The sequence below is a fragment of the Gymnoscopelus microlampas genome (genome assembly GCF_963454915.1).
Source record: "Gymnoscopelus microlampas genome assembly, chromosome: 7".
Lineage (NCBI taxonomy): Eukaryota > Metazoa > Chordata > Actinopteri > Myctophiformes > Myctophidae > Gymnoscopelus > Gymnoscopelus microlampas.
Window position 1 is genome coordinate 36,953,619 of NC_139944.1, and position 23,236 is coordinate 36,976,854.

Here is a 23,236-nt window from a genome sequence, read left to right on the forward strand (position 1 = left end):
AAAAAATAAACTGCTAAAGTAAAAGATGAAAACAACTGAACTCAAAAAGAAACTCAAATGCGATGTGAAACACGTAGCCTGGCGCTATCGTGTTACCATCGCTTATGACTCATGCACATGACCACACAGGCTAAATGGAGGTGATTATGTGTTAAATACGATGTATGCTTGCATTGGAATATGAGGTACAGTGAAAACATTTGTGTAAACCTTTGAACATACACATCTAACTATCATGTTCTCATTACTCTACAGTATTAGACTAACAGAGACATGTGAAAGTAGCTATTAGTCGTGTTTGTGCATTTTGTGTACAACTGAGAATTTTACTCTCGAATCAAAACTGGATTTTGGGAGTAGCCCATATCTAATTGTACAAACCTGTTTTGTTAAGGTCAGTTCTTTACTGCTTTAACACTGATCATTTGATCTTATATTGTAAACTTACGTGCTGGTTGTAAATGATAACGCCTTCCTCACAAGTGGGCTTATGGGTGCACGAGTGCTTGTGGACGCACCAGTTACATCCCCATCGGCTCAACACGCAACCACGACAACTGGAAATAAGACGGAAAGGGTAGCGTGTCAAATATCAACGTAGGTTATTAGTCAAGTATAAAATAATATTGCTCCAGTAAAGTCCTGCAAAAACAGAGGGAAGGAGGGAAAAGACTAGGTTTACAGAGGTACGGACAGAGGCACAGTTTTTTAAATGCAAGATTATTTTTTTAAAAGGTAAGAGAAAGCACAGTCGGTAGAAGGAAAGAGAGAGAGAGGCATCTTATGGCACCACAGAATAATCACATTACTACCAATTTGCCCCCAGTGGTAAGAAAGGTCAGTGCTTTAACCCATTCAAAACGCATACTGTGTCATTTTAGATTTTTAGCTGTAACCATTATTTTATACTTTGGGCTATTAAAAAAATCGCAGCTATACAAGCTCATAGCACGGCACTTGGTGCCCCGCTACAAGCTTGTAGATCTGCTATTTTTGGGAAAAATCGTGATTTAAAAAAGAATAATCTTTCAATATATATATTTTTTCAAGCTAACACCTTTAACTCAAATCTTTGCTTCTGCGGGGGTCCCTGGAACAAAATATCTTCAGATGGGGGTCCGCGGCCAAATACATATAATTTTGGGGGTCCTTGACATGAAAACGTTTGAGCACCACAGATATATAGCGACATACGTTTATTTCAAAACACTGTTAGGATTTAGAAGACATTTGTAGAATCCCCAGAAGAATATTTGAGTTGCAAAGAATTTCAAGATTCTTCAAAAATAGCAGATTTTATATATCTATATCTGCTATTTTTGAATAGGCAAAGAAATCTAAAAATGGCACAGATGCGTTCCCGGTAACCTTAATGGGTTAATTGAGTGAACATGCATGGCAACACAGCACAGGAGATAAGGGGGAAGAAGGACCACATACAGGCTATAGAACTACTCTTTGGATTATACCAGATGAATAGCCATTTTACAATTAATAATTGTTGGTCAATTCCCATGAAATGTCACCCAAGTTTTGCATCAATCTTTGCTGTGGTTTTCATGGTTGGAATGGACAGTATGCAGAATACAGCACACAGGAAATTGAACGATATGGGATACGGAAGCATAAAAACAAACAATAAGAAAGAAAAGGTAAGCGAGCTCATGTGCCATGACTTACTGCATGCTGCCAGACAGTTCTTTCACAGCTGTACAGTCATAGAAGGTGAAATCCTTCTCCGTGACGATGACATCACCAAAGCGGACCGACAAGGTGACCGTGACAAAATCTGAGGAGAGAAAGAGGACACAATCAACCAGAGAGCAAACCATGAGAGATAGAGAAAAGATTTAATTAAATAAAAGCCTTTAACATTATGTTTTATTTATCTACAGAGCCTAGCAAATAGGCCCTGAAAATATTTGACCAGGCTTATCTGCTTAGAATCGCGAAACACATCAAGTCTTAGGAGAGGCTGTCCTGAAGCATGGTGTTCTTCAAAACACAGAGAGGGGAGGGGAACGTGGGAGAAGGTTTTGGCTGTCTGGACAGCCAAAACACAGAGCCCTCCCTAATAAAGACCATGTGCACTCGCCCCGCAAGGAGCCCAGACGTAAACAGAACAGAGTTCATGGCTCGGCAGGCCTACTGTATTCTGACCACATGTTGAGCACTCTGGAGTCGTATTATATAGAGATTAAATGTCTATTAGAACTGTGTATAAATACACACATGCATTAACACAAATGTGCACACACAACCATTGTGAAGACAAAACTCACTACCTGAAGTTAATATTGCTGAAATAAAGTCTCTGCATCTTTAAATGTGTTGTCCACTGACAACAATGACAAAAAACACCATTGTTTGTTTTAATCTCAGGAGGTCTCATTCTGCAATTAAAAAAAAGAATCCAATCCAAATACAATACCTTACCATACCTCAAGAAATGTTTTTTGTTTTGCTTAGTTTTTACAGAAGCAGCAACTTGAATTGTTTTCGTGCACACATTTTGGTGTGCAAAATCGGTAGGTCACGTAAAATATTAATAATCTTTGTTGCCAATATATCAAAAGTATCAAAAAATCTCTATTATCAAAAACACATGGGGAAAAAACGTGAGGCGCCTGTTTTGCAAAACCATCAGCCAACCAGTGTCTTAGAGGCAATCAGCTGTGTCTCCGGCCCATATTAAGTCAGTGCCCGTCCTAACCCTCTTTTAGTGAAGGTAAGCTCTGGCTGGATCCCTAGATAATGCCTGTGGGATCTGATGGTCTTCTGTCTTGTGTGTCTATCTCACAAGCTAATACCCCCCAGACTGCCTGGCCCTAACCCTGCAGCCTGAGAACCATAACAGGCCTGACACACCAATGTGAGCGCTCACATGGGAACCAGAGTGAGATGGGGGGTTGGGCTGAAGAAAGGTGTTTTGGTAAGGGATTACGTGAAGAGAGTTGAATCATACAACTCTGTGTGTGCAGTGCACGTGTGTTAGACAGACAGACAGACAGTCAGTCAGACAGACAGAGAGACAGAGAAAGACAGAGAAAGACAGAGAGAGACAGACAGAGAGAGAAAGAGAGAGGGGAGGAGAGAGAGAGAAGACACTGTGTGTGTGTGTGTGTGTGTGTGTGTGTGTGTGTGTGTGTGTGTGTGTGTGTGTGTGTGTGTGTGTGTGTGTGTGTGTGTGCGCGTGCGGTGCGTCAGAGAAGAGTGAGAGAGAGATTCGGATAAAGATGTACCATTATGTATTTTTACATACTTCTTGTTCCCTAACAAACAAATGACTTAACCTTCACCACTGAGCTGTTCTGACCTTGCAGCACCATTACCCAGCCCAATGCCGCCTCCGAGGCATGCAGCTGCTGCTGCTGCATAAAGAAGCACCGTGAATGTAATGACCGGGTACTGTAGGCGTTTAGTCACAAACAAGAGATTAGTCCCCTGCTGTTTAAGCTAACCTATGAAAGAGGTTTGGGCCAGGTGCTCCATCTGCATACCTACATGAGAATAAAAAGTACTCAAATGTTTTACTAAAAGTATCAATACTGCAATTTAGAAGTATTCTGTTAAGTAAAAGTCCAGAATAAAAAATGTACTTGAGTATAAATGTACAAAAGAATTGGTATCAAAATGTACTTAAAATACCAAAAGTAAAAGTACAAAAATGTTTGAAAATAGTAGATCTACAAGCAACGTGCTCACAACGCATCGTGCTGCGACGCGTTGTGAGCCAAATAGCCTAGGTATAAAATAGGGCTAAAGTGGTTAATGTATGTTTTATAATGTAATAATTTATATCTAGAAAGTAACTAGTAACTAAAGTTTTCAAATAATTGTAGTGGAGTAAAAGTACAATATTTGCCTCTGAGATGTAGTGGAGTAGAAGTAAAAGTATAGACAATTGGAAATACTCCAGTAAAGTAAAAGTACCTCAAAATTGTACTCAAGTACAGTACTTTAGTAAATGTACTTTACACCACTGATGAGAACAGAGGCTGAGTTGGTAGGCATGGACTATCACACACACACACACACACACACACACACACACACACACACACACACACACACACACACACACACACACACACACACACACACACACACACACACACACACACACACACACACACACACACACACACACACACACACACACACACACACACACACACACACATGCATACACAGACTGATAAGACTGACATGCGCACACACAAAGCTGAATCAAAGGGAAGCACCCAAATCCTACCAACAAAGTCCCGAACCACAGTTTAATCCTGCTATTAAATTCCCCCTGTCCCACAATGCACTCACCCTGTCCCGGAGGCACCATGGGCACCCTGTGGGTGTCCGGGGAGGGACAAGTGAGCCCTGCCTCGGTGATGGTGGCAGGACTCTGGCTGTCATGGAAGAAACAGGAGTAGGTCTCGCCGGCTTCCAACACGGGGAGGCCTGGGACGGACAGAGACAGCTGGAGTGTGGAGAGGAAGGGATGGAGAAAGAGAGGGGGAGATTATTAACAGACCACATAGGTCACATTAGAGCTATAGTACTCATGTTTTTTGATTGAATTCACCAGATTTAAAGAGGCTCTGGAACCATGGTCCAAATTCTATCCATCAGGACCCCATCGAAAACAAGGTGATACATCTCAAGGGGTTTATCCTTTCAATAAAGGTACATTATTATTATAATTATTAATAATTAATTACAGTTAAAAAGCTGATTTCGGATCAGTACTAGAAGCATCAGAATCTACTGTAGATGAAAACGTAATTCAAATGAGACTGAGAAAATCCGCCACAATTTGTTAGCAAAAACAAGCTGAATTGTCTTTAATCACATTAACTTCACAACCAAGTCACATTTTAAAACCAAGTCCTCCTCTGCTCTATTCTTCTTCTTATCCTCTTTACTGTACAGCGTCAGACAGTATCTACCTCGTCTCTAAAGCTTATCCATAACGCAGCTTTGTAGCTTTTGAAGCTTTGTATTTTTCACAACATCCAGACAGGCCAGGACGACACTCTGATCACTATCTACTTTTGACTCACTGACACCTAACAATAACAACCAAAAACGTGCACACGCGCACGCACGCACACACACACACACACACACACACACACACACACACATCCAAGATGATATGTGTGTGTGTGTGTGTGTGTGTGTGTGGGGGGGGGGGGCACGCACATGACATATTATACTGATACTGTGAATGTTTGTGTTTATTCATGTTTTATATATTCCATTCATAACCGGGGATTTGTCTTGCAACTAGAGATACTAGTCTCCAACATGAGCAAACTCAACAAGGCTCATATTTTGGTTTTATTTACCCTCATTCAAAATATGAACATTCAATATGCAGCAAACATTCAACTTCACACATTCAACTTCCCAGAAAGTGGTGAAAAACTGTTTATCTTCTTCCATCTTTATGTTTCTTTATCCATTCTTAGGTAAACAGGGTTAAGTGTAGGGCTTTGTGTGTATGGGGTTCAGGGAAGGTGGTTTGAGGTCAGAGGCATTGTTGCTTGTTTTTTTACTCATCTATGTTGATCAGTAAAATGAAAGACAAAACTTTTGTTCTTGTGTCAGGCGAGTTGTTCGTGAGTGTCCATGCAACCATACCGTTCTCCTCTCCTCTCGGCTGATGTTGGAGGGGCTGAGGTCCTGGACGGCCAGACACTGCTGCTCCATGTCAAAGCTCCACAGCCACTGTCCTGCCTGAGACCCACGGCCACATTCTGACTGCAGCACGCACCTGGAGGATATGTTCATGGTTACGATTATGCATTTTGCTATGCTGTGTGAAGTACCAGTTCATAACCGTCATGCTTAATCCGTGGCGATCATAGAAAGAGTTTCTGTGAGAGAAAACCAGCACCATACTATATTCTTTCATCAATGTCAACAATGGCCGACAGTCAGCTTCCTCCTGTGTTGCTGGTGTATCTAATGAAAAAAAACTAAAACAATAACAATAGAGCTCACTGTAAAAGTAGCATAAACATGGGAGCAGAATTCAGAAGGTGGCAAGAGCTTTAGGAGCGTGTGTGATTGAAGATAGTTGTTGAAGGAGAGCCCACTGTCCCTACTGGTCAGGACAAGGGGGTCAAAACATTGCAACCGTTAGAAAATATCACTTTAAGTGCCACCGCAAACTGAGACATGTCATCATGTTGTGTAGTAGTCCCTATGCAGAGAGTTCAGACATATTTTTCTGTCTCTCTCTAAAGATTTCTAGAATATTAGGCCAAGACATAGTATGATCTACAATATGATCTATTATGCATCTACAAATCCTAGCATGGCCTGCACTGATTCCAAGTTTAATGGAAGAAAAATCAAATTAATTTAGGTTTTCAGGAGAAAGGTGAGGTAGGACACAACAACAATGGAAGAAAATAATAAACAAGCAGATCATCTGTGATAGGCTGCACCCAGCTCTCAGTTTGCACTTGAACATTTTGGACAGACAGACCAACGGACTTTCAGTGGTGCACTGCACTCTAGCTACATAGTCGCAACTTCAAAAGCAGAGATGGATAAAGAGATGAGAGGAAAAAGGGGACAGGTGGTGCAAGTAAAGAGGAGAGAGGTAGGAGGAGACAGATGGGAGGGTGAATGTACTTCATTAGAAGTCAAAAACAATCCCATTAGCACAGACTTGAGTCTTTTTTATGGGAACTTGGCAGAAACACGTGCACACATGCATCAACAACTTCCATGTTGGCAGATGCTGTGCCACTGGACATTTCTTGGCTTTGCAAAAAAAGATTCTGCGGAGTATATAATTCTCAACAGTGCTGTTCTTTTTCCAACAGTAGCTGATATTAAGCACAAAATAAACAGATACATCTTTTTTTTATTTTACTGTATTATTCTGCTTTATTATCATTTATCTATTATTATATTTGATCTATACGTTTCAATTGTATTTTGTATTTTAGAATAATTGGTGAAGCTGCTCAACACATATCTGTTGTTGTTAGACTTTTCACAAAATGTTCCTATACTGCTGCAAGGAGTTTTTAGCTGTAGCTGTTAACGGTGAGCTCACCTTCCCTCCAGGACACACCATCCACAATAAGGGTCGTAGGCTAACAGACACGACTGACAGTCCAGGTGTTGCTGGCATTCGGCCACGGGCCTTTTCTGTAGCTGTAACCACAACAACGCAATATTATTCAGCCATGTTCATGAGACATGTTGAGCTCTTACCAAGCCCAGGAATTGAAACTGAACCATGCAAAATTAAAATCATTCCACCAACATCTATCAAAACTGAGCTGAGAATGAGTATATTTGTATGGTCTCTAAAGTGTATTTCATGATCTGGGCTGGGTATTACACATATTAATAATAATATTTTACTATATAAGCATAATACCAGGCCATAACTATTTAATTAACTAGTGACCCAAATGAAGAGTGCACACGTAATATGTTGAACGTGATAATGTAACCATTTGAAAAAATGTGTGTACATACGTTATGTTCATTGTGGGAAAAGAGGGGGCGATGACTAGAACAGATACAGAAACAAATACAATGCCATAGGAATGCGTTATGTAGAATCTGTGTGTATGTATGCGAGTGTATTGTACCATGGTGGAGGTCATGATAAAGAGATGCTCTTCAGTCTGGTCCAGTATCAGGTCAGAGCTGATAGCCGTGTTCTGTTGGATGGAGATAACAGAGTATTCCTCCACCTCACCATTAGGACCAAGGAACACCTGGAGAACACACACACACACACACACACACACACATACATTACTATACATGACTGACCATGACTCCTTTGACTGTAGTTATTGTTTAAATACAACCATAACCTTCACTGCTACACAGTACACACCCAACATTTACCATAAATATGAACCTAATTCTACCACTAACCCTAAACACCAAATCTAAACTAATTGATAAGAACCTTTTCATATTTGGTACACACACACACACACACACACACACACACAAGCATAAGTGCATACTCACACAAAACATTTAATCAAGTTCCTGATTAAATACAGTACATTAGAAGTTTGACTACAACACAAGTTGAGCCAGGGGGAAAAGTCTCTAGACATTGAAACTTTCAAAGGACAGTGTTGGTGACCTCTGTCATTAGAAAATGAAGATGTCCATACTGTCAATCCTCAAATAAAAAGCCCATAAGCATCTACATGGAGGACGACATTCTGAAGTAATTGTGAGTAATAGTGTCAGCTGAGTGACTGCCACACATGAGCCATCATGTTATTCACGCCATCTAACGGGAAGATAGCTCACCACTCACCAGCTGGAACACAGACAGCAATCATCCTAATGGGAAGATGTGCAAGGTAAGTTTGTGTGCACGTGCGTGTGTGCGTGCGTGCGTGCGTGCGTGTGTGCGTGCGTGCGTGAGATCCATTATCTGCTGATGTGTGAATTTCACCTCCTTTTTTCTTATTTTTCTGTTCATGTAGATGTACGTAGGTGTGCCTGTGCGCGTGCACAAACAGTCCTAGGCTGATGCGAGGGCTGTGAGCAACGGACGAAGTGGGGGCCAAGAATTCTCCACTATGATGTGCTAATCCAATCATATTGGTTATGGAGGAGGATTTGGGCTTTGGGGTCAGTTATGCAGGCGCTTTGATCAGTCATGTCCTCAAAGACTATCCCCACACACGTGCAATATGGAGAAATAGACACGAGACAATTATGCGTCTGATGCTTAACCCAATTTATACTGTTGTATAACAGCGTTGCTCATCGAAAATAGCAGATCTGCAACTTCACAACACATCATATGCAACATATGAATTAAGGCTTAAATGAGATTACTATCTTCAAAAAGAGAGACAAAGAGAGGGAAATACCCTGAGTTGAGAGGAACACCCCCCTGCTTTCTTTCTTTTTATTTGTTTCGAACACCATACAATAAAAAAGTCACAATAAAGCAATAAAAGTATTGTAGTGTTTTGGGTAAATGAACAACATACACAAGATGTTACACACGGATACTTATATGCCACGAGCAAAACTAAACAGTCTGGCAAACGCACAAACTAGCAGGGTGGGAGTGGAGGAGGAGGAGGGGTGGTAAATGGGAGATATAGCGATAGTGAAATGGGGGGTGACTGAACAACAACAACTATTGCATGCTTACCACACAAACACCCGCTTTCTCCCACATGATGCGTCCAGCTGACCTCAACAAAACAAACATTTGTCCAGACATCCCCACCAGCTCACACAGTGCAATGTGATTAAAACATTGACAAATTTCAACTCTAAATCTGCCTGACCTAGTCTGATACTGGCTCAATTCTTAGCTAAAATCATTGCTATGCCATGTTTCTCTAAGCTCTCTCGCTGATAAATTGAGTTAGTCGATACTTGAGAAAAGCCCAGAATCCAAGATGTCTAGATACGTCAAAATTGACACGCAATATGGCACATTAAAATATTATTGCTGATTATGTGCCTATTCCCAATCCAAATATAATAAGAAAATGTGGTGAAAAATGACACACATTCAGTGAAATAAAATGATATAAATGGCCAACACAAACATAAATAAATTTAACACAGTGTGGTTTGGTCAAAGAATAACTTTCTTTCTTTTTTTCCACAGCAAGCCAGCCAAAATGTCAGTCATGTGGTTCAGCACTCCCGAGAGTTTATATTAGAAAATGACAGAGTCCGTTGTGTTATTCTTATCTGAAATGTCCATTGTCAGTGGTTATTGTCAAAAAGACAAAGACTGACAATGTCATCATTCATGAGACAGCGACAGTGACACAGTCTGTTGTTAGAACTAATGAGTCTGACACTACACTGCACTGCATCTGTCAACAGCGACTGTGTGACTCATAGAGCCCCATTGGCGGGACATGACAAGGCATAGCTCGAGATTTAGTTACCTCTGTGGCAAGTCACAGTGTAAAAAATACTGTTAATTGGCATCATTGTGTTGATTCTGCTTATACAGGACTTAACCACAAGTGAAAAGCCAGTAACTGACAGGGACAAAGACATAATTGTCGGTTAATGGGCATACTCATGAGCTGCAAGCGTCCACTATCAAGAGGCTTAAGCCTGATTTATGCTTTGGCATATATCCGGCTGTACTGGTGGTCCACTGACATTTATAACAGACTTTATACAGTACAGTATAACAGATAGGCCCCTGCATCTCTCTACGTTCATATCAGCTTATGTGGTTCTTTTATGCGTTTTGTGCCTGGACCAGGCTATTCATACTGGATCGCTCCCATACCCATCTTTCACTCTTAACAACTCAGCATTCCATGCATCTCTTCATCTGAACCTTCAGAGACCTGACCCCAGGCTGAACTCAGGAAGACGCCACTACAAGTGACCCCCCACCGTGACCCCGTTGCGACCTTCGCACTGGTCCACGGCACCTTAGAAATCAAACAGACAGGCGAGTCACAGGCGCTTCATCATTTCACATAAGCCTGAACAGAACTTAATGTCGAGGGACTGTCCACTGAAACTCATTGAGATGAACCATGGCATTGTCTCTCACTGGATGAGTGGCACAGAGTGACAGCAAGAGCAACCCCCATGAAGCATGAGGGAAACTATGGTGCCAGTCTTTGCTTACATGATTCAGTCTGCCAAGGAGAGATTACATGCTACCATTTCCTGTCCCTTATTGTGATTCTGATGGACCCCCCACAGGGCAGTACCCTGCCAATATCTTACAAAGGATGAGTTGTGGGGGAGGTCTGTTTGGATTATAATGCAACAAAATAAAGAAGGAACGAAGGCCAAAAGAGGCGAGAGACAGGGGAGCTCACTCACTGCAAGCCGTCACCGAGGACACCGGCATTTATCTGGTCATTCCAAAAGAAGATAAACAACCAAAGCTGCACTAAGCGGCGACCTGGATTGTGTCTGATTTATTTCTGGAGCCTTACGTTCAGCCTTACACCTACGAACACAGGGGATCCATTTCAGACCTCTACTTGTTGGCAGGTGAACAGAGCACTGTTGAGGAGTAGGGGTGAAATGAAACTTGAATTGAATGAATGTCTGTCCATCTGTCTGTCTGGCTGGCTGGCTGGCTGGCTGGCTGCTCGGTTTGCTGACATGTCTGTACAGTTATGAAAGCGTTATCCCAGGCATACTTCAGGTTATATAAATAGGATTTGCTTGTGAAGCAATGACACAAGCTGCAAAGTATGTCTGACTTTCAAGCCTTCCTGTATCATGAGTCCGATCACTGCATAGCATCACACTAATCTGCAACAATCATAATAAATTGTACCAGATTGCACTGCCTCGTGGCATTACAGCAGAACACAGAGAATGAAAGTGACATGTGTGGACATGTGCTCTTATCCAGTGGTTCCCAACCATAGGATTTTGTAACAACCACACATTATTATTGCAATACAACTATACATATAAAAAGTTATGATTTTTGTAATTGTTATTACACTGTAAGCACTCATTTCCCAATACAGAGGCATATCTTATACCATAAAAATTGTAATTAATATATATTTTTAAATACTTTCAACATTAATAATAACAAAAATAGCAGTTCAACATCTTGCGACACCTCACTGCAACGCGTGAGCTTGTAGAAATGCTATTTTTGCGAATGATGAATACAGGTGTGCCTTGAGATTTTGACTTGCCCATTGTTGTGCCTTGAGCCCCAAACGTTTGAAAACCACTGCTTTAATGTGAGACGATCTGTACCTTGTGCAGGTTCCCCTTGGAGTCCCCTAGGAAGGCGATGGTATGTCCGGCTCGAACACTGACAGCCACAGCGGTGAGACGGGCAGACGGGCTGTTCAATATGGTCTTTGCTTCCACGGCCATTCGGCTGGCCATCGGGCTGGGGGTGTGGTCAGAGCCGCAGGGGTAGGCCTCTAGTGTATTCTATAGGTGGGGATAGACAAGGATGGAAAGGTCAGTCATGTACAAGTGATGCAAGATGTTGGCCACGGAAACTAAACGCTAGCATCCTTATTCTGGAGCTAACATTGGGGGAAAATAACAGATCTACAAGCTTGCAACGTGTCACGTTGACACGTTGCAGCGCTTGTAGATTGGCTAATTTCAGCAAACGTTTGTATAGAGCTAAAACAGTAGGATGCCTCGTACAGAGCCCTTGGGAATTCGGTAAAAAGGTATAGGGTTTAAGTGGTTAATATACACTATAGGCATAGCTTGTCAAAACAAACTTGTTGCTTACATTTTTAACCCTTGCGTCTCTATTCTGGGCATGTCATATATTAATCTTATAATAGGCGAGCAAGCCTACCTACAAGCTCACAATGCGTTGTAATGTAGCGCGTTGTGAGCTTGTAGATCGCTATGTGATGTGCAACTACAGTATATAGGGTTTAAGTGGTTATTGGTTAACAGACACACAGCTCGGCAAACTAAATTCCATAACTTATGATGTCAGCTTGGTACAATAAACATTGCCTGATAAATGAATTACTATTGATTTCTGGGACAGTTCTATGAAACAATAGCTCCATCCCAATGCTGCTCAGGGGGATCCCAGCAGAGATTTATCATGAACGGGTTGGATGAGAGAGAGAAACTATTGCAGGAATCCAGTAAGCTCTGCTCTGAGTACTTTAAAGATTACAAAGTATTTGTTTTTGCTGCTACGTTTTGGCAACAGATTCTTCCTGTTCTGGCAGTGGGGGCTGATTTTTGTTTTTATTTTCCGGGTCCATGAGATTTATTTTTCGTAACAGTGTTTGAAAATGAGTTCATTGCTTCATGATTAGTACCCATAACAATAGGAAGTAGAGGCAATGAACCTGAGAACAGATTGGTCAATGGCTACTTGTTTTGATTAGTTTTTTAGGGTTGGCTAAGGCTTTTTAAAAGCACTACCAGCTGGGATATCACTGCAGCTGAACAACTGACCTAACATGGATTCAACCTTAACACATTGAGTGCCAAAAACGGTCCGGACCGTTTTTCATAATCCAAACGAGGTGTGCCAAAAACGGTTATGACCGTTTTTGGGCAAAAATATGAATATTTTTTTTTCCCTTCACAGCACCAGGAGATATGATTTTTCGAAGATTTAGACTCCAATCCACTTCCTGGTTAACTTATGACTTCAAAAGCCTGTATCTCAGCTCCTGTGTACTTTTCTTTTTTAGTATGTATTTTTGACTATTTTCAACTGGCTGCAACTATGGAACGGATTACCGAATGTTTTTAATGTTTTTCCCCGGATTGTACCCCTGAGATTGAGACCCCTGTGTGTGTAATGAGGGGATCACCGTGAGGACGGTGATCACTGAAAATATTTTGTGACTACTTGAAAAAGGTCCAAAAATGGTTAAAAATCCAGGCACTGGAGGTACCCTGTTTTGAAAAACCCCTGGCACTCAATACTACCGCATACATATTTTGTTATCTCTGCTGTACAAAAATTATGCTCCTGTCAAACTAAATAATGGCCAACCTACCGCAAGATGACAGCCGCTATATAGGCCTTTCTAGGCTATTGATTGAGATAAATAATAGGTAGCGCACACTCCGCACAGGCCTGCAGGCTGAGCCAGGCTGAGCCTGCCTACACCAAAACATGGAAAGCCTTCCATTAGGGTCAGCTAAGTAAGGATGACTCCATGGAACCCAGGAATAGCCCCAAACCATGTTATGACAAATAAAAACAGAGTTATGACGGTCAGTCCTGAAACACTAACAGGTTAATACACCACTGGCTCCATTGGTGGACTGGAGCCAGTGATTAACCTGTATTTACCTTGGCAAAAGGACACAGAAAGGACAGTCTGCAGTGAAGCATGCTGCAGACTGTAATCATCTGGATAATTCAGCCAACGAAGACTAATGGCAGTAATAACCACAAAGTAGTTAGATAATGAGAAAGAGATTACTTCAAATTGTGCAAACAAACAAAATCTGTACAATATTGTCTGGTTAGTGCACTTAATGGCAGAAAAACACATCCCTGCCAACCGCAACACTGCAACATGTGACACCATCCCTCTATTTTACAGGGGCAGATGGAATTTGCTTGTAAAGGGTGTATGAGGACTGATTTGCATGTTTTCTTAATGGACAGAACTTAGACTGTCCGTCCACCTTCAACAGGTAGTAAATCTCTTTTGAGCTTTAGCATCCATTTCGTTGGGAGACTTTATCTGACTAGCTAGGGTTCCTTGTCAGGCCTCGTTAAAGTCCCCCCCCTCGCCCACTATGTATGCCTAATTCCGCCAATCAATCCTTGCCCAACCAGCGGTCCTATCAAATTACAGTGCACCCCCCCAGAGCAGTTGGTCGCAGCACGTCAGGTTCAAAGGCCAGGGCTTGTTACAATCACAATATGTCCTCCAACATAAGTAGTCTACATGAATCAATGTTATAAGATGGATAGTTGAAGATGCAACAAGTCAATGCCCTGTGCACCCAAAAGGAAGTAATGCAGACTATCAGAGCGCGCGCACACGCACACGCACACGCACACACACACACATACACACACACACACACACACACACACACACACACACACACACACACAGCAAATGTACAGTACCAAAACATTATATTTCCGAAGCAGCTACGGTAGTATTACAAAGAGGGCTCATCTAATTCAATCTCACCACAAGAGAATTACATTTGTCTGAGATCAAGATCAAATTAAATTCTCTTATATGGACGGACGTCACTTTGCTTATAGAGGTTGAGCCTGGAAATCTTCAGATGTAGCGGCCGCCAGCTTTGCAAATTAAAGCGTAAATGTGATAGCCAACCCAGAGACATAACTCACTGACACAAGGTTCTTTTGTTAAAATAAATAAAACAGCAAAGAGATTGCCATTACCTTGACATATTGACATTAACCATGGTTATTCTTTCATACAGTCACAGAAAACCTTCTACAGCAGTGCCGTTTTTCTTTTATTATTTATTCAAGGAAGATTTACTGAGCATATGGACACAGATGCACCCCATTTTCTTTGGCAATATCCAGTAACACTAAAGGCTATATAAACTAAAGTCTGTTAAAGTGTTTTGCTCAAGTTCATCAGGAGTATAGTTGCTTAAGCTTTGTAGATTAAGCAGAGCGTTCCTCATCAACATTCATTTCCACCCACACAGTGATTTAATTCAGAGACCCGCTAGGCACGATCGCTAACTTCTAGACTACTAACTTCAGAGAACATGAAGGACACAGGCCCACTTTAAAAACTATAGCAAAACATGAATGGACCAAAGATGAACTGTGAAAACGAGTACAGCAACAAAGGTCTGGTTTAACTCACCGAGGGCAGGTTGGCACAGTTGGACTTGACTTCGTACTCTATGTAGGCTGCCTCCATCCCTGCTTCTCTGCCCGCCTGCGTGTAACACAGGTCTCTGGTGGAGTTAATCCGCTGGTCCAGATCCTGGAGGTTGAACATGCAGAGGGCAGAGTCCTCACTGGGGCCCGGCGACGAAACCAAACGAGTCGAGAAGACCCCCAAGAGCACCTCCTGGCCGTGGCTCTCTGCTTCGTCCTTGGGGAGCCCCAGTCGGACAGCCTGGAGGAGGTTGTAGACCTTTCCTGTGCTGGAGCGGCAGGTCAAGGGCACCTCCACATATGAGTAGTAGGCCTGGTCGTCCACACACACACGAGAGACGTAGGTACGGTACTCGCGCAAATGCGACTTTAGGTCACGGCGGTAGAAGAGAAAGTAGACATGCTGGCGGTGAGCAAAGGAAGCCACAAAGTGGTGGTCGTACTCTGAGAGGGGGCCGGCAACGGCCAGCTTGGCCGTCTCCTCATAGGAGAATAAAGGTTCATGGGCAAGGTTTCGTGTGGATATTGGCGGATGGCCACTGGTGTAGCCACGCCCTACATACAGCACCGGCTGTCGGTCAGGACGTGAACGGACTACGAGTCCCACAGTGCTAACATTCGGGTCGTTAGCCGCTACGTACTGAGTGTCCACTGGCTTCTCTGCAGAGAAAAGGACTGCATTCACAGAATCCAAGCTCCGCTTTTGGCAAATCCCTTGACTGACACTCCCACAGGTGATGAGTTCCATAGAGTACGGGTCCACCAGCAGGAGTTTGTTGTGGTTGCTGGTGGCCTTGGCCATAGGGCATTCGCTCTTTTTGACAGGCGGAAGGCACTCGCGGCTGTCCGTCACTGGGCCCGTGTTGTTCTGCAGTTCCAGTTGGAGGAAACGGTCCAGCTGAAACAGGCGGTCCTGGGCCCCGACATAGACCCGGCCCACGCTGGAATGTGGATGCAGGGCCAAGTGTTCAAACAGGGTGTCATTGCGACTGAATGTGGGATAAGTGCTAGAGGGGGACGGGTCGGACGCTAGGACAGCACCAGAGGGTACTGAGGGGAAGGGCAAGCTAGCAGCTAAAAGCAGCAGCAAGGACAGCAGCGACCGGCCCGCTGTGGCTGAAAGACGACGCACCACCCCCGGAGGCATGGCAACCAATCTACAGGAAAGAAGACAGGACAGGATTTTAAAGTCAAATTGTCATTCAGTAAACAGCCAAACACTCTTCAGAGCAGTGACCAGCAAAATTAATCATTTCCAATCGTGACTAAACTAAATGTCCCCATGGGTTGTGTGACCAAATCTTATTTTATCATTATCATGTAAATCATGAAATAATTACAATGACCCTTCGCCCACTATGTAGCCAGAGCTGTCCGAAACACATAACTCACTAACACATAAATATTGCCATAATAATACATTAAAATTTATGATTGACAGAGTAGAAGAAAAAATAAATTCAGATTATTATTAATAATATTCTTTAGTTAAAGCTGTACTTTGAAAAGATGCACAGAGCTGTCCAACAAGCCTGACAACAAAACAAATCAGGAAAAAAACAAGTTCAATGTATACAGGGAGATTTTCTTTGTCTAAAATACACCTTTGTGGGTCCAGCTTTACACTGGAGTGTAAAACACTTATTTTCTGTGTGCTGAGAAGTCTTACAATGGGGTTTAAACTTTCACCTTTGCCCTTTGCTTTTTAGCTAACTAAAGAAAGTTCCTAATCATTTCAAAATGTCTCTTATCAATGTTAAGCTATCACAGTTGATTATGATGCAGCTATCTTGGCCAGGTCTCTCTTGTAAAAGAGATTTCTGATTTCAGTGAGACTTCCTGGTAAAATAAACGTCAAATAAAATGAACTCTGTCTCCATTGTGAGATTCTACGACTACACCAAGGCAACATTCATTGGACATACAGTACATCAGCCCTCATGATGACAGGGCTCCAGCTCACCATTTGTTTCCAACGTCGTGTTACAGAGGCATGTCACCTCTTGACCTCCCAGCAGCTCGGGTTTAAAAACACATCTCTCTCAACACACCTGCAACATAAAGAGCACAGAAGATCATGTGTGATTACAGGTCTGGAAGAGACTTAATTGGGAGTGAACAACAAAACATGTTCTCTTAATATTTCGTCGTACAGCGAAGTATAATATAACAGGCAAAACTCCCCGGACTTCCCTCCCGTCAGGGTGTGTTTCTGTACCATGCTTTTGAAAACACCTTGTATACGTTTGATGTATTGGGAACTGAAGCTGTCAGCATGACATATAGTCCCTTGAAAGCCCGGGCCAGGAACCTCATTCCCATTGCAATTCCCATCAGGCCAGTTTCTGTCAATTTCTGTGGGGTCAACAACCCCTCAGCCAAGGAAGCCAGGTCAAGTTGTGTCAGTCACAAATGCCTTTCAGCACCACACACACACACACACACACACACAGCTTGCAATCCTTCTTCATCGCTAGGATACCAGGTACAAAACACTTCAGTTCCAGCATCGGCAGGGAAGCCAGAAGAAAAACAAAAACGGCATTTAAAAGAGGATGGCATGAGAGGGGAAAGACCCAGAGCTCCTTTTCTGTCACCTAAATCTATGCTTCACTCTTTAGCTATTTTCCCACTCTTCTGTACTCATCAGCATCTCCAAGTACCCTTTATAGGTCAATTTTTACACTCTCAGAGTAAAATGAACACTAAGATTTTACTGTGTATATGCCCTCTGGCTCCTGCACCAAACTCTCTCTCCTCTGCCCCACTCATTATCTCCCTCATTCTTCTCCCTCTCCCCCCCCCCCACCCTCCCCCTCTCTCCCTCTCATGCCTCAGTCTTTCTCTCCAGCCACTGGCACGGAAGTGGGATTAACTCCTACCAGTTGGGACGGGTCTTTGGTGGGCCTGAGCTGGGGGAGCAGACTGCAAAAGACACTATTCACCCCGCTCAACAGACCGATCCTAATCACAAGAACGTCAACACACACACACACACACACACACACACACACACACATAAGCACAAACGCATAGACCAACACCTCTTTCCCTGCCACCCTGGAGGCATTTAGAGAGCCTGCTTTGTTGGCAGCGATCTATGTGGGAATGGGGGTAAAAGCCTGACAAAGAGCCAAACGCGAAGAGAAAAGAGAAGGAAAAACACAACAACATTTAATGCATAGCATAATAATTTCCACCGTTTTCTGTATCATTTATAGACTTCACTAAACGTGACTTATAACTGAACCTCCCACCTCTGCCACTTCCTAACAAATGTTTATTTTTCCGCTTGATAGCGTGCTCATGTAGAACTAATTATAGCTCCAGCGCAGACTTTATCAACTGACAGACCCAGAGGCCAAGTAGGTTGATTGATGCCTTGGTGACGACTAGAATGTAAAAATAAATAAAAGAATACAAAAAATAAACACTGGAGCAAAACATTACAAAGCAGTGGAGAGATAAGGCAATGTCCATTTCATGAACAAACTTTGTCCTGAAAGAGAGAGAGAGAGATACAGAGAGAGAGAGATACAGAGAGAGAGAGAGAGATACACAGAGAGAGAGAGAGAGATACACAGAGAGAGAGAGAGAGAGAGAGAGAGAGAGAGAGAGAGAGAGAGAGAGAGAGAGAGAGAGAGAGAGAGAGAGAGAGAGAGAGAGAGAGAGAGAGAGAGATCTTCCTGGTATAAAAAGGTGAACTGCAACCCTGTCCAGAAAACTGTGAGAAAGATGATGTCTGGATCCTAGCAGAGCCATTCAGGGAATGACCGGCATGTTAATACAGGGGAGGACAGGCAGCAACAAAAACACCTCTGCTCTGGTTTCCTTCTCCTGGCTGGTAGTGGATTCTGGAGGTCTCTCCTAATTCCTCCCTGTGGATTCACAATCTGCACAATCTGTGCACACAGCTTTGCAGTTGTCGCTATCGATAGCAGCAGGAGAAAATAAATTGTGCACTGTGCAGGATGTTGTGCAAATCACCAGAATGCAACAACAGACCGCTCAGCCGCTCCCTGTTAATTTTTTTCCATCGCCTCATTTTGGAAAAATCAACCTGCCAAAATCTACAGGGAACAGGGCCATCCCAAGTTCTCCCTCTTCCTACGGGAAATAATCCAATCAGCCTCAACTTCATTCAGACTGTTGGACACATGAGAACAGGAGAATGGACTCATGATTAAATTCCCTCACTTTGAAAATCATATTTAGGATAGAGGTGGAAGTCTCTTTTTGTCACTTTAAGCCGGCCTCGGGTATCAGTTTGACAGGAAGGGGGAAATGCATGCTTCTAATTGGTTTATATGAATGTAATGTTCCTCCACTCCTGTGTAATGGAGTCTGCCTTGTTCCAGTACTGGCCTGAAGGAGGACGGTGCAGATAATAATGCATTGAATTCCTGAGCTGAGCTGCATCTTAATGCTGAATAATGGATTGGAGACATGAATAAACAGCGTCTAAATCTGCACGCAAGTTGCATGTTGAATGTACATTAAAATATATAGATTATTAAGGAGATAAACAGGTTGTCACATAGACAGGCTTTGGGCCAATGCCAGGAGTCCAGCAGTGGTGGATGGCCTATAAGATGATAAAGTCCCGCTGACCTCATCTCGACTAAATGGCTCAATGGCGCTTTCAATTAAGCCATCGTCTGCTTCATTAACCCATTAAGATCGGAACGCATCAGTGTTATTTTTTGATTTCTTTGGCAATTCAACAAATAGCACAAGCTCATAGCACGGCACCGAGCCACACTATGAACTTGTAGATCTGCTATTTTGTTTTAAAGTCTTGAAGATTTGTGCAAATATTTGAATTTATACTTTTTAAAGTGAACTCAAATCTTTGCTTCTGGGGGTCCCTGGAATAAAATATTTTCCAATTGTTCGCTTTAGAAAATATATAGATTATTAAGGAGATAAACAGGTTGTCACATAGACAGGCTTTGGGCCAATGCCAGGAGTCCAGCAGTGGTGGATGGCCTATAAGATGATAAAGTCCCGCTGACCTCATCTCGACTAAATGGCTCAATGGCGCTTTCAATTAAGCCATCGTCTGCTTCATTAACCCAACACACTCATTAATTTCCAAATCAGCTGTCCTACATTTTATTACAGTGAATACAAGCAGATACACATTGGGGTATGGGGGGGATGACAGAATGTTGAAAGAGGGGGGGGGGCAAAAGAGGAAGAGCAAGAGAGAGAGTGAAAACCAGGGTCTGACACCAAGGGAAGTCACCACAAACAAGTGGTTACAAGCCTCAGTGCTTCCTGAGAGCTGATGGAATGTGACTAATGATAATAAGCCACAAACTGAGGGCGAGTGAGAGAGGAATAGCGAGCGAGAGACATAGAGTGATAGAAGGAAGGAGGTGGTCATTAATTACAGTGCCTACCCATAATGCCCCATTCAACGCCCACTCATTCATAGAATGTGGGAGAGGAGGAGGATAAAGCCGGTTTCTAATTAGTGCCATAACTCTGAGAATGAACACATGAACGGTCCTGTGTGCACATCATGCACTCGTGGACAAACTGTATTTCAGGCGCACGGCGCACACAACACACACATACTGACCTCTAATGAGAAGTCCTCCCAGTCCTCTCCTTACTTCAAACAAATAAAGACACACAGAGGAAAAACGGTGTGTGTGTGTGTGTGTGTGTGTGTGTGTGTGTGTGTGTGTGTGTGTGTGTGTGTGTGTGTGTGGGGCTGGATATTCGAGTGGCTGCAGCCACCTGCTGTCAGCCATTGCCCTAACATCAACAAACACAGTGTTTACAAAGGATGCTTTAGTGTCTCTAAGAGCTTGTGGTATACAGTTACACAAACACTGGCCATCAACGTCCCTCGGTAATATACCCCCAAATCCAGCCCCCGACTGCCAGCAATGCAAGAGTTACAGTCATGATATACGATCTGTGTAAACCATTAGAGCCAATCTCGTAAAGACTGGCAACGGAAACGCAGGGTTACTGCAAATGTACACCATGTCCTTTGGATGACAAGACCGTCACGCAGAGAAAGCAGCGACAAATTATGATGTGCCAGATCAGAAGCTACTGTTGAGAAAACTGCACTGTGAGGGAACTAACTGTGGGGTCGTAAATCTATATAACAAAAAGGTTTTGAGAGTTACACAGTGTCAAATGTGTGTTCTGGCCAACCAGACAACTCAAGGAAATTACAGAGAAAAGAGGTGAAACCTAACCTACTCTGGATATTCACATCAGGAAATGTCCTTTAATGTGAATTTTGTTTTATTCAATCACAACTGTGGAATCAAGGCTCACCCCTCTCTTCTCTGTGTTGGCAATACTCACAACATTTCCGGTATCAATGCCAAGAGGTGCTGATGTATGACTTAATTGCTACTCACACACTTGCCAATTTCGTCAGATTAGTATTATTATATGGAATATTACTTCACATCCTATAAAAACCACCATAAAACAAATTGATTGCATGACTCCTCCAATGAAACACTGAAGACGATGAAGACAGGTGGTGTAATATGTTTTTATACCGTTACTGTATAGGGTCTATAGTTTCAGTACAACTTCATGAGAACTATTTATAATCAAGTCATAACATCAGAGCCAGCCACATCACACAAGCCTCTGGTCTACCATCAACAAGTTCTGTTAGTCTACAAACTGGTGCTGTGCAGTTCATCATGTTTCTTAGCGTGTGCCAACACACATGACAACTTACTGGATGAAAACTCTATGGATATATACTGTATTTAGTATAATCTAATTTGAAATGTGTGCTATTTTCTGCACATCTAATGACTGGAGACAGAAAATTAAGTCATGTTTTTATATAGCCCTAGTCTTAACCATGGAACTGACCTGCACACTGGACAGCCCGGCTGGCTGACTAAAAGTTATTTATAGAGACCTCCAACAATGGTGGCTCAGCTAAAGAGAACGCATTCCTCCTCGGCTGAAGAACTTCAGGCAGAGAGAGAAAGATGAGGAGACGGAGAAAGATGAGGCGGGATGGGGGGGCATGGGGGGGATTATCGCTCTAGGCTCTCTTCCGGAAAGTTCTCCCAGAAAACACACATGAAAAGTCTCTCACTGTAGAGTGAGGTTTTCCTGATTAGTCCCTTTTAAGGGGAGAACTATCTTGCAGAAAGACTCCTCTGGACATGTTCCAGTGGTTAAGGGAGAGACACTTGTCAGTGAAGAGGGAAATGGATAGGGGAAGTTCCCATGGCTGTTAAACTTTATAGCCCTGAAGAAATCACCCCAGAGTGACAGAAGCTGGGCTATTGGGGAGGGGGCAGATATCTGGGTGACATCATTGAGCCGCAGGCGACTGAAAAACTCATATCGTCTTGACGGATCTGGGTAGCACGCAACTGGCATCCATCAAACAGCATTTGAGTCCTTGATATGAATCAGTGTTCCCCAGCAAGGGAACTATGTTCCTGGTTGGAGAACTGTCTCGTTGTCAACCCCCAAAAAGAAAATCCCCTCAAGATTGCCTCTGTCATACCTTTTGTGCTGTCCCTAAACTCTATCATGTATCTTTGTCAAATTCAGGTGAAAACATTTTAATCTTTGAGAAAAATTGTAAAGTTGTGTATGTTCTGTTCTGATCTAGATTTAGACAATAAAAAAATGAATGGCTATCATAAATAAATACCAACAGCTGCCAAACAGGAAGCTATAAAAGTGAACTCTGGTGAATGTATCTGTATTGTAGATCAGATGGTGACAGGTGCATCTGGTGGCCCACACCAAAAACGAAATATCTATAGGGCACTCACCACCTGTGAACCCTAGTAAAAATCCATTTGCGATGCCATGAGTTTGAATGTAAGTCATGGCCCCTGTAGCATGTCATTTCCTTTCTCTCAACCTCAGCTTCCTGTCAAACGTTTATCA

General features: G+C 42.8%; 1 protein-coding gene across 1 annotated transcript in view; it reads right to left on the reverse strand.

The window, feature by feature from the left end:
* The window catches only part of plxnb1b (plexin b1b), a 95,454-nt gene that overhangs the window by 24,442 nt on the left and 47,776 nt on the right, over positions 1-23,236 (reverse strand). Inside the window, exons 3-11 of the mRNA XM_084062422.1 lie at positions 17,292-17,379; positions 15,312-16,485; positions 11,743-11,925; positions 7,623-7,751; positions 7,076-7,176; positions 5,644-5,776; positions 4,321-4,477; positions 1,681-1,789; positions 449-557 (exon numbers count right to left, since the gene is read on the reverse strand). Of these exons, the coding sequence (XP_083918548.1) occupies positions 449-557; positions 1,681-1,789; positions 4,321-4,477; positions 5,644-5,776; positions 7,076-7,176; positions 7,623-7,751; positions 11,743-11,925; positions 15,312-16,475 (2,085 nt within the window). The 5' untranslated portion in view covers positions 16,476-16,485; positions 17,292-17,379. The remainder of the gene's footprint in view (positions 1-448; positions 558-1,680; positions 1,790-4,320; positions 4,478-5,643; positions 5,777-7,075; positions 7,177-7,622; positions 7,752-11,742; positions 11,926-15,311; positions 16,486-17,291; positions 17,380-23,236) is intronic.